The sequence below is a fragment of the Falco biarmicus genome, chromosome 2 (assembly GCF_023638135.1).
Source record: "Falco biarmicus isolate bFalBia1 chromosome 2, bFalBia1.pri, whole genome shotgun sequence".
Classification (NCBI taxonomy): domain Eukaryota; kingdom Metazoa; phylum Chordata; class Aves; order Falconiformes; family Falconidae; genus Falco; species Falco biarmicus.
The window spans coordinates 108,980,629-108,995,447 of NC_079289.1; the positions used below are offsets into that span (position 1 = coordinate 108,980,629).

Here is a 14,819-nt window from a genome sequence, read left to right on the forward strand (position 1 = left end):
TACGTCTGTTTATGTATCTGCACTGTCTACTCTTCTCCATTGGCTAAATTAGTCTTTTCAGAGACCTGTGCTACTTTCTCCCATACAGTGATCTGTCAGTTAAATCAAATATCCACACTGTGCTGTGCAGCACAGATGTGCCTTTTGTCTAATCTGGACGCATTGTATGTACCAGCTCAGTTAAAACGTGAGATAAGAAGTGAACCGCCGATCTCTCGCTCTGCCCCACCTGCTTCTGCTTCACTTTCTCATGAGGTCAGATAACTGGTCCAGAATAACAGGACCAAGGCTGACAGCATTTTCTGCTCTGCTGCATTCGTGGTTTACAAAGGCACAGCACTATTACTTTATGAGTGTAAGCTTAATCTTTGGTCTGTTTCTTCCAGTGAATTATTTGGAGAACTTTAGATCTAGCCTCCATGGATCACATCCTAGAAAAGCACAGTATTGTGAGTCTCACTAAGGTGAAAATTGTTCCACGGGGAAAGTAGAATAGCATATTGAAATTAAAGTAGGAAGTACTCATGTGCTAGCAAACATTTCAAAACCCTTCCTTGTAGAGCATTTTAATAACATGGTAATGTTTATGTAAAGTGAGCTTATAGTGTCACACTTGAATCTAATAAAGTGGACATCCATCATGCTGTAATAAAGAGAAGAGCTTCTAATTAAAGTAGGACATCATTTGCAGGATTAAAGTCATTTAGCGTAATTGAAAAGTGTTAATACTCTATTTTATCCTCTTCCATTGGTATCACTTCAAGGGTAAAAACATTTTAAGGTGAAAATGCATCTTGTGTCTTTAATTGAATGTTATTACCTACTGATTGTACCATGTTGAAGCTGTTTAATTACAAACCTGGAAAATTAATTGCCATATTGAGAACCAGATCCCTGAGGGTTAGAATGGTCTTTTTTGGCAAATAAATGCAACATAAAAATTGATACCTACATGGTTTATAATCAAACCTGGAAACATAGCTCAACATGATTCACTACACCCTCATGTTAATCTTAACTGAGCATCAGTGAAGTAGCACAGGTTAGTGTTGCTGTCTTGGTATACAACTTGCCAGGTTTTGCCATGAGATGCCATGGAATAGGTGAATTTCCACATACATACTGCATGGTATTTTGGCCAAATTACGTGACTTTGCACCTTTACATGCCTGGCTATGAGTTGTTGCTTGGCTTTATAAGGCTTGCTTCTGCTTTTGCTCAAGAAACGGTTTGCAGCACCACTGTTAGTGTTCAGAGTAAGGTTATGTAGTCACGTTAGCCCACTCCAGTAATTGTAGGGCATTTTTCATTGTGAACCCATTTCCCAATCCTGTGTTTCTGAGCACAACCAGCTGGAAGGGAGAGGACCTGTTCCCTCCTGAGTCATCTTTTGTGCTAGCTTGTGCATAAACAGCTGGTCCTTTGTACTCGGTAGCCTTTTCCCCAGAGCCTAACAGCCGCCCACCAATGAAATGCACCAGGGTAGGGTGTGTGTAACCTTTAGACTCTGGATTGAATTCTTCCTTGGGAGAAATTAAGTGGTATGATATCAGGGATGACTCTGGTCCCCCTGTTTGCAACCCAGCAGGCCACCACTGTACCCAGATGAGCAACCTGACAGCTAATTTAAACCAGTGAAATTGTAAAAACATTTAAAAAGGGGTTGTACGGTAATTTAGGATAAGTTATAATTCATACTTATCTGGTCTTTGAAGGGAGGAGTAATGAGACTGATGAACTCCTCCTGATGTTTGGAATATTCACTGGGATGTGGTACCTCTCCAGAACAAACAAGCTCATGCTGAAGATCAGAAGGGTAGCCTCCCCTTTCCAATGCAGTGATAAAGAGAATTCTGGATCTTTTCCCTCTTAAGAATTAGGAGCTTTATCCTTGCACTGTATTGTATGTTGTGTTTCTTTTTACACTTTGTATAATTACTGATAAATGGAGTCAAGCTCAGACATATCAGCATTCTCTTTCTCATAAAATTTAGTGGAGTCTTTGTAATACCCTGAATCAGTAGGTATCTGTGCCAGGCAGAGGTCATTCTGCAAGTTTTCAAGCAATTCAGAAAACAGGATAATTTCTTGAGACCCACTTAGCCCTGTAGCCTGAAATTGCTTCATAATTTTCACACTCCTTTTCTTACTGGATCTGACATGTTTACTGGGTGCATATTGATTTTTGAGGAAAAATATGTTGTGAAAAGTTTCTTGAACATTGACACTGAAAGGGGGTAAGGGAAAAGACTCACCCTAGGGTGACAAGTAGCCTAGTAGGTTAATACAGTTATAAGGATATTTGGAGTGTCAGATCTCATTTAAAGCATATCTCTCCTTGCGTTGCCAAAACCAGAGAAAGGTGAGAGCTTCACTTCAAAGCAGAATTTTTTAAAATCCAAGTTTGTTGCTTGTCAGTTCCAAATAATTTTTTTGTAAACCATTCAGGACTACTGCTAAAGAAACAGATCTACAAAAAAATCATTTAATACCTTACTCTACTTTTAGATTTTATTTTCAGCCCATATAGACAAGCCTAAAAGTTAGTAGGGAGTTCTCATTAGAAAGAACACCAGAGTTATACAGAGCTGCAGTAATGACTGAAAGCTTTTCACAGCGTGGTAACAGTGTTTTGGGATATTCCTGATGCAAACAACTGGTTTTTTTGTAGAGGACAGTTGAGTTGACATAAAAGCCAGATCCTATTTCCCTGGAATTACTGTTGTTTAATTATTGTTTAATCTGTTCCCCTTTCTGTCTCATTGGGCAATGCTCCTGACCTTTCTGTTCACATTGCCTCCCTTTTCCTGCTCCTTTTTTATTCAGATCAAGAGCTGTGTAAGATGGTATAAGTTTTTCCTTGAAAACACAGCCCTCACCACTAAAACCTTTTTGGTCCTTTTCTGTGTTATTGATTGATTCAGTTCTCCATCATATGCAATGACTACTACATCCATTCCAGTTATTCTTATTGACATCTCTATTTTCTCCAATCCAGCCTGAAGGCAAAAGCTAATCTCCTTGTTTTGTGCTAACTGATGTCTTATCCTACATGAAATTATTTTTTCTCTCTGATGATTTCCACATCAGATTTATACCCTTTCTTTTCACCCTCAAGGCTCCGTGCTGCTTTCCTCATTTCGTATATCTGTTTTCATTTCCTTTTCCCTCTCCTTTAAGCTCTCATGCTATGCCAGCTTCTCCTACTTTATGACCTGTTTGTATCTTCCTCCCAGCTTTCCTTCAGTGCTGCACTCTTACTTTTGCTTTTGCCCAGAACATATTCCCAGCCAAACAATAGTGCTGTGCTCCCTCAAGTCTCCAGGTTTCAATTCTTTCTGCTAGTTTCCTAATGTTTACTGTAGTAATGTGTCCTCCTGATTTAATAGGCAACTAAGTACATTATTACAATTGCATTCAGAATGAAGATGAATGTGTCACAAATATAAATTACTCAAGTGTGATTGTTGGAAAAATTTTCATCGCCTCTACCCCCAGCCAGAACACACCACTGTGTGCTGTCGAAGGGCTGTTTCTAATTTAAACTGCAAGTTGCCCAAGGCACGGAAAGCTAGCTCGATGCGTTCATAAAGTCATAACCATACTTACTTTTTCTTCTAGTTTGTAGTGCTTTTTAGGAAAAATCGTTGTGTCTCTAGCTGAGGGAAAAGCGGTGCTTTTGTGGTTTGAATTGATGTGAGATTAATTGTCTTTGCAGAATCTACTCTTCCCAAACCAGCCTCTCCAACCCAACAGCAGATATTCAGTGTCACCAACCGGAGACCTCACTATTACCAACATTCAGCGGTCCGATGCAGGCTACTACATTTGTCAAGCACTGACGGTTGCTGGAAGCATTTTAGCAAAGGCTCAGCTGGAGGTTACTGATGGTGAGCTATAGAAATTCCTATTGTCTTTTCCTGTCAAAAGTATTTTAAAAGCAGTGTAAATAAAGGCATAGGAGGTCACATAATTCATACAAGTAAGTGGACAAGTTTCTACAGAAAACACAATGAATAAGGGTCTCTGTGCAATTCTTTATAGTACCAAAAAGGCATCGAAGTCTAGTTTGCCTTTTGCTTGCTCTCTGGAGATCCTTAACAATGCAAGCAAGGGACAAGCCAGCTTAGAATAGGCTTGGTGGGAAAGGATGCTGCTTGGTTCACTAGAGCTAAGACAGGACTGCAAAAAAAAACATTGTGAAGAAAGTGTAGGTTTGTGATTAAAGCAGTGAACTGGGGTGCAGAAAAATGCGTCTTAGTTCCCACCAGTCCTCAGTATTGCCATAGGCAGCTAATTAGGAGATGTGTCCTTAGCTTAATTGAATCAAACCAGTTGCCTTGAACTTACTGGAGTACTGTTAGTTTAGAACAGCTACAACATGTAGCCTTTTACTCACTCTTGTGAATAAGGCACCTACCTCTCGCAGCTATGTTCCAAGAATTTCTCAGTATGGTTTGGTGTTAAAAGAGCCATGGAAATATGTAGGTAGAGAAGAGTTTTCAGGAAAGGAAGAGCACTACATGATCTATCTTTATGTTTTCCATTTCAAGATTTTGGGGTTGAAATTTACCCTGTCTTGAAGTTTACCTTACTCTACCTACAAACATGAATCTTTTTCATATGTCAGGAATCCTGTTGATATCCTTCTTCATCCCATTGTGGATAGAAGGCAGTTTACATCCTTTAATGTCAGTGAAGAAAACAACAGAATTCCTCTTATACTAGGAGATTGTGGCATTCCCGAGCATCATTATTCCTTATCTTAACTGACACACTAAATATCTCCTGACAGACTTTGATGAATTTTTGCCATTAAAACTGTTGTTATATGCAAAGGTCTACTTTTACTGTTCCCTTAGAGACCTGCCTGCACCATGAAAGTTTGAAAAGATGTCTAATTCTGAATAATCCAGTTTTTCACAAGAGCATATTCATCACAAGTGACAGGTAGAGAGGTTCAGGCTCATGTTATAGAGGTTTGAGCATTAATTTGATGCCTTTTCTTTGTTTTCCAAAAGCTGTCTATATTTTTATGACAAGGGGAGATAATTTCTACCTTATCCTTGCATCTTTACAAGCACATTGCTTTTCTGTAAAGTAGTTTCTGGAGACTAAAGGCTAACCTTCGCTCTGCAATATTTTTAAGTCCTTTCTCTCATGGTCTATGACAAAATGATGCATTTTCATTCAGTTCAAATTTAAATGTAGATTAAAAGGTCATTTAAAATTAATGGAAAGGCAGTATTTTTTAATATCTGTCCATAGTGCTGCCTGATTCAGTGCCATGACTGTGACTGGAATAAATAGCCCACACAAACATTGGCTAAGAGGACATTGAGCTGTTAATGGTTGCACCTGCTGATGCTGTACAGATTTACTGCAACAGGGGCTGAGTGGATCAAATCAGTTTCAAGGATAGCAGTGATGAGAATTTCTTCCTTTTGACAGACAAGGCCTGTGGTCCATCTTTAACTCTTTCTTGTGTGGGTAAAAAAAATAAAAAATCCTAGTCGACCTCTTTGGAATTTTTGTTAGTTTATTTAACAAGTCAAGTGTCCCTGCTAAAACCCAAACTCGTCTACAATTAATTCTGATTAAAGGTGGTGCGCATTCCATGTTGCTAGAGGTAGCGTTATCTGATGGCTCGGCTGCTCAAGGGATGCCAGGCCTGTGTTCTTCAAATGCTTTCCAGAACCCACTGTCAGCATGATCATTATGAAATAATACAAGGTTGCTTTATAGAAATAACATTACATCCTTAAGTCAAAGGGCAGGTGAGGTCAGAAGAAAAGTGCCAAAACAACATCGTGGAACTGAGATTATAAAAATAAATGTCTCATTAGATCACAGATATTTTTTTAATTGCTTTCAGTTAGGAAGTTAACCATAAATGTCTGAATAAGCTGTTTTGGTTGATGCTGAGCAGAAGTTACGGAAGCTAATGTTTTTTATCAGTAGGGGAATGTAATCTAATGGTTTTAAAAATATAATAAAAGATAAACACTGTGCATGCTAGCTATAGACTTAAGCATTAGTGTTCTAGTTTTTGGCTGGTGATTTCAGTTTTACTTCCTAGCCCAGAATTTTTCTGTTTGGTTAATGATTTAATAATAGTGGCGAGCCATCTTTTTCATTTTGAACACATTTTTGTTTGATCCAGAGTAATTTAGATCCAATTGAAGTTCCAATACAGAATGAAAACATATGTCATGTACAGAAAAACAAGTGCTTAATTATACCATATATAGCAGTGTTTCAGTTGTTACATTTTTGCACTTACAAGTCTTTACTGGAAATATTTTTAACTCAAGTGTTCACATGAGAAGAGATTACTAGCTGTGATGAAATGTGCTGAGTTGAGTGATAATTTTGCTGATTATGGACTGTGCTGAGAGCCTTCAGTATATTTGAAATTCAAATCTTGTATTTTCTTGAAAGGCTATCATATAATCCACTCTAATGCACATCTGGAAAAGCAAAATAATTTTTTAAATTGAGACAATCCTAGTGATCCTTTCAAACTCAAAAGTGAATATGCAGCTCACAGTCTTAAAATGACAGATAATGCAAATAAACCAAGTGCTTCCATCTAACTGTGTCTGTGCTCAAGATAAAAATAATAGTTTACAATTAGTAATTTGTTCCATAAATATATCCATCATGCACAGAATGTTATGGAGAAGATCTCAATTTCTCCTTATCTAGTCATTATTAATATTTATGAACAAAAATTTTGACCACTGCATGTTCAATGGTAGGATCAGTTTACTTTGCCCAGTTTATCCACCGGTTGCTGTTTAGGGTGAGTATTGGGATGGAGGAACAAGCTTAAACTCCTGCCATGGATTTTTCTGGCAACATAAGAATGAACTGGTTTAGGATATTAAATTAATTTAAAATACCGTGTTTCTGAGCTTTTGAATGAAAACAAAAGGCTGGACCTATAAGAATAATTTAGAAGAGATTATATTAAAAAAAAAAAAAAAAAGACAAGAGAGATAACAAATTGGCAGCATACCTCAGCATCTCCCTCTCCACTGATTTGGAATAGGCACTTGAGGTATTTTTCCCAAACTCCTCTGTAGCTTTGTTGCTATAGGTTTGTTGAATATTCTGGGGTATGTCTCTCTCAAATCCTCCTGAAAGAAGTTAGTATCACAGTTTACTCACCTGCAAATCTGGCCACCATGATTCTTATCCCTTACCAAATATGTATTACAAGTTTTATAGCCAGTGTGGCAGTTTCAAACAGGGGATGTTCAGAACAACGTCACAGCCTCCTGTGAAGCTTTCACAAAGAAGGCAGGGGAAGGATTGGTCTCTGCTTTTCCAGCTCTCAGAAGAGTACCCTGCCCTCTCGTACTAGTGTTCATCACAAGATTTTCGTGACTTCTGTCAGATTTTCCCCATTAATTCATCAGAAATCTTCTGGAACGTTGATTTTGGAAGTGCCAAAGTAAAGGCTTCATGTTATCTTTCTCTTATTTTAATTTCCTGTTGTAAGTTGACCAAATTCCACCCAAAATTTAAACACCGTTTCAGTTGATCTAAATTGCATTTGTAGTGAATAAACTGCTCATTAACAAAAGTAATTTGTTCTTTTCTGGTACTCAGCTCAAAATTTAAGCTGCATTTTATCACAAAAGGGATCTGATAATTTTTCAGTTACCAGAATATGTGAATGTATGGTCCCTGGTAAATAGTTTAAAACCCATTTTTTTTAAGTTAAATTAATTTTTAAATCAATTTATCTTTTACTATGCAAATATATTTTAGCCACACAAAATATTTCTGTGGAATGTTTCCTTCTAGGAGAAAAGAATGTAAAATTTAGATTAAAAAATAAAAAGTTGTAAGATAAAATAACAAAACCCCCAACCTTTTTATGGATATTTTTCATTATCTCTCTGTCCTCCAAGAATGCTTATGATATCTCTTTTTAAACTTCTAGCCGAATTTTGGATCCTTAGTAATGAGGAAACCCTGTAGTAGGTATACACGTTTTAGAGAAGATTTACAAGTCATAGTTGTGAAGACAATACAGTCGTTCACAGATCAGTGGAAACCCTAAGTGTTCATTTAACCTTTAGCCTCAGTGTCATGGAAACCTGTAGTGGTCTTTCACCCATAACACCCTTGAAAATGAAGATTCCTTCTGGCCAGGAGACTTTCAATTACACTATTGATCAGAGCTATTTAAAGGATTATGAGCCTCTCATTTGGGCTGTAAAAAAACTAATTACATGCCAAAGAACAATATCTGTAATGCAGTAGGTTTTGAAAATACCTACATTGCTACACATATGAAAGGCAATTAGATGCAGCAAATAACTGCAGTGGGTCAGCAACTTAAGTAATGATTTCTCCTTAATTTTTAGCTACCTAGAAAACTGAGATTTGCTGTTTTACATTGACTCCAAAGGAAAACTTGCACAGCTAAGTTTTCATTTGACTATACTTGTGCTGCAGGTATGCAGATAGTACGTATGAGCTGAGATCAATTTTTATTTCACCAAATGGCTGAACTGTGTAGTCACAAAGAACCTTAATAAGATAAAAAATTTCATAGCAAGGTGAAAATGCATTCAATTTTCTCTTTTCATGTAATATAGTGGTTTCTGTCCAATCTCTGAGTTCAGTGGGTGATATTTCAGAATTTCCAAAACAGCTTTCACATTCTGATGTTAATAAATAATCTGTATTTGCTTTCTATTTTCAGTTTCAATTTCAATAAATGTGATGAACTCACACTCCAAGGTGCTACTAATACTAACGAGTCTATCCTTTGTGTATCTTGTTAACAAGAGAAGGTCGTTGGTATATTTGCAACATTAAAATTTCAGAAACAATTATTTTATTATTTACACCTCCCTAGTATTTTTATTTATTAGATAGCATAATGAAAGCATGTTGGATCTGTTGAAGGGTCCAGAAGTTTGCATCTTAAACAGCTCAAATATAACAGAGACCATATTGCTTTGCAATAATTTATTTTCCCTGCATTGTTAGTCAGGTGTTGTGTATGGACTATAATGAAACAGATTCTCAGCTAGAATAAATGATTCAAATTCAATTGACATCAGTGGAGGCAGGCTAATTTACACTGGTTTAGGAGCTGATCCTGCCTGTTACACTATTTAATACCAGTCATGTAATTCTTCCATTGTTCAAAGATTTAAAACAGCGGCAGCGTGGCAGGTAAGCATATAAAAAAGAACTCTCAGTTCTGTTATACTGATTTTATGCAGGAGTCATAGCTGTGTTTATATGCAAGTATTTCACATTCACTTGTATAAATGCATTCTTTAGAAACAAAGAGTTATATTTTGCTGCTTAACAGATGGCTCACAGAATAGGTTCAACAGCAGAATTATTTATAAAAAGTTGGTATTTCAAGAAAAGCAAACATGAGCATTTTACCAAATCTTTAAGATATCCCGTTGGTCATGGAATGAGGTTTATATGCAGCCATGTACTTGCTCACTGGTTACTGGGTCCTTTAAGAAGTATTTCAAGCATGGAAATGTAAGTTATTAGGGGAGAATAATTAAGACAGATCATGGCTTTAAAAGACGGTGAAATTATTTGATAAGTATGCTGTTAAATAGCTTGATTGCATTTGAACTTTTCTCCACTGGAAGAAGTGGTACAGTTATTTAGATCACTCAGATTCTGAAAAAAAAACATTGTTAGATGCTTTTACTGATGAAAACTTTTAAGTTGAGCATGAATGGGGACTGTGGTTGGTACCCGCGCTAGAATAGCTACAGTGCTTCACTTTGAACTTTAAAAGATTTTCTCTTTTAGGCCCCAAATCAGGTAAGTAATTAAGCACATCTTGATTAAACGTGACATTAAACGTGCTTTCCTAAATAAGAAAAAATAAGAGATGTACCTCAATTCTATTCTGGATCAAGGTCTTAATTTCATCCTATCTTAATCATATGTGTCTGATGATCTTTGCTAAAAGAAGTTTCTATATCTAAGTGTTATATCACAGTGGTGAAATGAAATTCCTACAAAAATGCTTTTCAAATATACCAATTAATCGTTAACCTGTATCTATGGGTCTTCCAAAAATAACGTTTTTAGCCTTTTAAAGGCTAACTTAAACCAGACTTTTAAAATTGGTACTATGACAAAGAAAGGGTTAGCTGCAGCAGAGGATGGTGAGAAGTGTGGATGCCAATGTCTGTGTTGCTGTTTAGTCTTGACAGATAGGCCTCCACCCATCATCCTCCAGGGGCCCGTCAATCAGACTCTGGCAGTGGATGGGACAGCTTTGCTGAAGTGCAAGGCAACCGGTGACCCCCTTCCTGTCATCAGCTGGTTAAAAGAAGGATTCACCTTCCTGGGCAGAGACCCTCGAACATCCATACAGGATCAGGGGACACTTCAGATTAAAACTCTGCGGGTGAGTAGCAGTTAACAATACAAGTGCTACAAGTGGTACACGGCTAATCTTGGAGCTGTTGGTGTGCACCTCAGGCAGCTTTGCTGTCTTGATGTCTGTTGTCTTCAAAATTAACTTGTCTCTTTTACTGTGAAATTCTCACCAGGTCACCTCCTATTTCATTCTTTGAGAAGAGATTGTGCAGAGAAGGGGGAAGGGGGGGGGAATGGGTAGAGAAGAGCCAAATTAGCATCAGATATTTTTATTTGACTTTCCTAAAAAGAGAATTGATATTTAAACTCTTATGTATGTTGCAATAAAACATAAGTTGGGGATGGATAGACCTGTCAAAGGACAGGCCTTCCTTATCTCTTCAGTCAGTCTTACCATGAAGCCATTGGCCTGTTGTCTCTGTTAGAATTCAGAGCAGTTCATTTTCAACACCTGGTCGTAATTTTCCAAGGAGCTATTGTGCTAGCAATTGATTCTGGAGTTCAACAGGGTTTGGCTGTGTGCTTTCTTCATCAATGAGTCTTGGCCGTCTTAAGCTGTCTGATTTATTCCACTGTTACGCTTGCCATAGATGTTCCATCAGGCTGCAGGCAGAAGACAACTAATACTGTAACATACATGCAGTTATATGCAGAGGGATTGCTATTCAAAACGAAATGCCTCTCATAATATTTACATTTTGACATGTGAGATCTGAAAAGTACAATGAACTCTTATAATATTCCAAACAGCATAATGTCAGATTTTGTTGATAAACATTGCATCACCAATCTTTGTTTGGCCTTTTAATTTTTCCCTGTCAAAGATAAAAATGCATAATTTTTTGTGTGTATGTGGAGTGGACAAGCATGTATAAGGAAAAATAGTAAGGCAAATGTAATTATTTGTCAAGATCTTAAAGACTACTTCAGAAACCTTCTAATTTCATTAGCAGAATTTTCTGCACTGAGCTTTGCCTTCCAAAAGAAGTCAATAAACATAGCTACCGAGGACAATACATAAAGAGCAGCTTTGTTTCCCGATACCATCTCATCAGTGATCGTAGATGAATAGTTAACTTCCTTAGAACAAAATGGAATTTATTAAAAAATTTATGCTAGCTTTCCTCGAGTAAACAATTTATCCTTCCTCCCTGGGCTGAAGGCAGGTTTAGGCCATGAAGGTTAATGCATTTTTCCTGTAGAGCTGGATTAAAGAGTGCGCTTGAATAGTCAAGATTCCCCAGTAGTTTTAGAAAGCAGCAATTAAAGGTGGAAGCTTAGTGATTTCAAACAAACTTTCAGGCATTGATGATGGGCTTCTGTGGAGTGTCCATGAGGCAGAAGCTCCTGGGATACCTGTCTGCATGCAGCTATGCAAACAATGAAATTGGTTCTGAATCGTGTCAGCGCATTAATCTCGCTGTTAGAGGCACAAGGTCTGTAAACGGAAGAAAAAAAATTGCTTGCAAGGGGAGAAGAAAACAGTATTAGTAGTGAGTGTGGTTTTGAAAGACATGAAGCTTTTATTGATCCTTAAGTGGCTTATTCACTAGTAACCAATTTTCCTTAAAGGCTTAGAAAGACATTTTTTATAAACCCCTTGATTACAGTAATGTGCACTGTTTGACTCAGACTTAAGAATAAAAACCACAACCATAAAACCCAGATTTCTCCTGTACCTTGCAATTTTTATCAATCAAATAAGGATTTAAATCTGGAATGTTTAACTTTTCTCTCAAGTCTACCTGAGCAAAGACTAGCAACTGCCTAAGTAAAAAATGGCCGTGAAATATGTCCAAGTACACTTACAAACCAAAGTTCAAAGCAAAATAATATTTACCACCCACATGTCCTCATCCTTTTCTTCCCTTCACAAATAATAATCACTGTTACAATCGTTAAAGATCTCAAGATGCAGCGAAAGAGAAGCCATTACTCTTTAAACCTTTGAGACCACCCTCTTCTGCTCTGTAATTCTCTTTGTGTGTGTAAATCACATTATTCAGGAGTCTGCAGCAGTCACAGTGAACGGCAGGCCACAGTCGTAAACATGAACCTAGATATTTTTCTGAGGAGCCAATCTTCCCAGTTGCTCTGAGGAAGGCAACTGAAAACTCACATACATCACTTAGTACCCTTTCAGACAGGTCAACACTGACAGAAAACCGCCTTCTGCTCCATAGAATTGTACCCCACCAGATTTAGACACCTGCATTAACTAAGGAAGAAAACTGTTTCCTTTACTGAATAGCAAAGATTTTCCATTCACCTCCCCTATTGCTTTTTTCATACCACAAAAAATGTATAAATAATTGAATTATCAATACGCTATGTCTGTATCTAATCCCTCCACAGTCTGGAAGTTAGATAATTCACCATAACTTGCAAGAGGCAGCATATCTCCAGCTTGCTTTGTATGTTGAGTTTGCCTTCTGCAAGTTACTCTGTTGTGTATACCACATACTTCATTGAGTAAGCCATACACCATCTGTCACAGTAGTACGCAAATGAAGTTGAGAACCATAGCCTTGAGAAATATTCTCCATTATCACATAATGAAGAATTGTATATTTTATAAAAGCTCAGAAGAAGAAAAAATAAAACACTATTTCAGAATGCTATAAAGCTCTGTCCTCTGGAAAATCTGTCTCCTTTCAGGAGTCTTTCTCATTTCATTAGCAGTACCTTGATATTTTGAGTCTCTGAGCCACTGTCAGAGAGGTTTAATTATTGCTTGTGTTTCATGGAAAAAACCATCCCCTGAAATGCAAATTATGGTCATTCAGACAATTGAAGGGGTTTTAATCAGTTGCTTCCAGCCCCTAAGAATGGTACACTGCAGTCCCAGTGTATCGGAAGAAAATACCAACAAAATTCAAACATGACAAAGTTGAAAATCAATTAAATAATATATCAACAAGTAATCTAAAGAGCATCTCACTTATTTGCCTTCATGTTCTTCTTGAAGAGTGAGGTACAAGCACATATGCTATAGTGCCGATCTGCATTTAGCAGAAAACCCATTACAATTCCTTAAAGTCCAATAAAGCTTCTTGGATGCAGTTCTATTTCCATCAAGTCATCTGATGGTGAATATAATTCTTCTCCTCTATCACTCGAGTCAGCACTCTCCCTCTTCTCCTTCCATTTCCAGATTACCTTGCTTTATACATAGTGGTAGAAGGGCTCCTCAATATACTTTGTGCTTTGTAAAGTTACCCTCTGTAGTCCTCACTAGTTCCTGTCTCAGAAATCTGTACTTTAAATTTAAGGAAGGAATACCAAAACCCTTGGCAAATTTTCCAGTAGAACAGTTTATACAGCAGTGAGATTAATATTGACAATATAATTCAAAATGGTTTCCCCAAATAAATTTGAAATATATGAACTGACAAGTGAATCACAGTAGTTTTATACCAATGCGTAATTTTTTTTGCTACCAAAGTGCCTTGCAAGCCTGAAATAAAATCCCATGTGAAACAGAAGAAAGGTAAGCATGGTGTAGGATCCAATTTAATTTTGTCCTTTGCAAATTGCTTGGAGGAATTTATGTGTGGAGAGAACCACCGTTAAAGTCTCAGCAACAATATTTGTATGTGTAGTGGCCTGTAATGAAATTAATTCATCTGCCATAAGGGTCTAAGATGTAACAGCCTTCGTGGCACTAGGAACTGTATCTCTAGATCATCATGAGATAATGAATCGTGAGCTTTTATCCTCTGAGAAGTTAATGATTTCACCTGCATTTGTTGTAACCAATACAAAGATTGGCACTGTCTAAAACATCCATTCTGTAGCACTTATATGCTGTACTGGTACCAATAACAATATGAAAATTAGAATTAGAATAGTATTAGAAGCAGGTAATCTTATTATACTTCTCTAAAAGTAAGCCACCATTAAATGATTGATTGAAAACATCTGGTGCCCTCTAGTCTGGCATAAAATGTGGGCTAAGTCCTTTTTACCAAGAAACATTTAGAAAAATAAAATTAGGGTAAACTCAGTCAGTTGATTCTAAAAGGTTGTTAAAATGGCTCTTAACTGGTCTTTGGGTTTGGTTTTTTTTTGTTTTGTTTTTTTGTGTTTTTTGGTTTTGTTTTTTTTTTTTTTATGTCTAGCTGTCTGATACTGGGACTTACACGTGCGTTGCTACAAGTTCCAGTGGGGAGACATCTTGGAGTGCTGTGCTAGAGGTGACAGGTAAGAAATGTCCAGGGACTCTGTTTCAGTTGGCACAAAATGAAAATGTAGACTATATTAGAGGAGTCTGAGTCAAATAATCTGTTCTAGGAATTCTGGGATTGAGATGGAGAAATTTTAGGTGGGAGGGTCCTTCACACACCTTGTATTTCATTGCTACTATCTTCAAATGCCCATTGATGTTGCAACAGTCTGTATTTGTCTCCAGTGACAGCGGTATGCCGTAA

At 37.2% G+C, this 14,819-nt stretch overlaps 1 protein-coding gene across 11 annotated transcripts in view; it reads left to right on the forward strand.

Moving 5' to 3' along the window:
* ROBO2 (roundabout guidance receptor 2) overlaps positions 1-14,819 on the forward strand; it is a 482,707-nt gene that overhangs the window by 376,355 nt on the left and 91,533 nt on the right. For all 11 annotated transcript variants that reach the window (XM_056328409.1, XM_056328413.1, XM_056328411.1 and 8 more), the window contains 3 exons: positions 3,719-3,890; positions 10,212-10,417; positions 14,511-14,592. In XM_056328409.1, the coding sequence (XP_056184384.1) occupies positions 3,719-3,890; positions 10,212-10,417; positions 14,511-14,592 (460 nt within the window). The remainder of the gene's footprint in view (positions 1-3,718; positions 3,891-10,211; positions 10,418-14,510; positions 14,593-14,819) is intronic.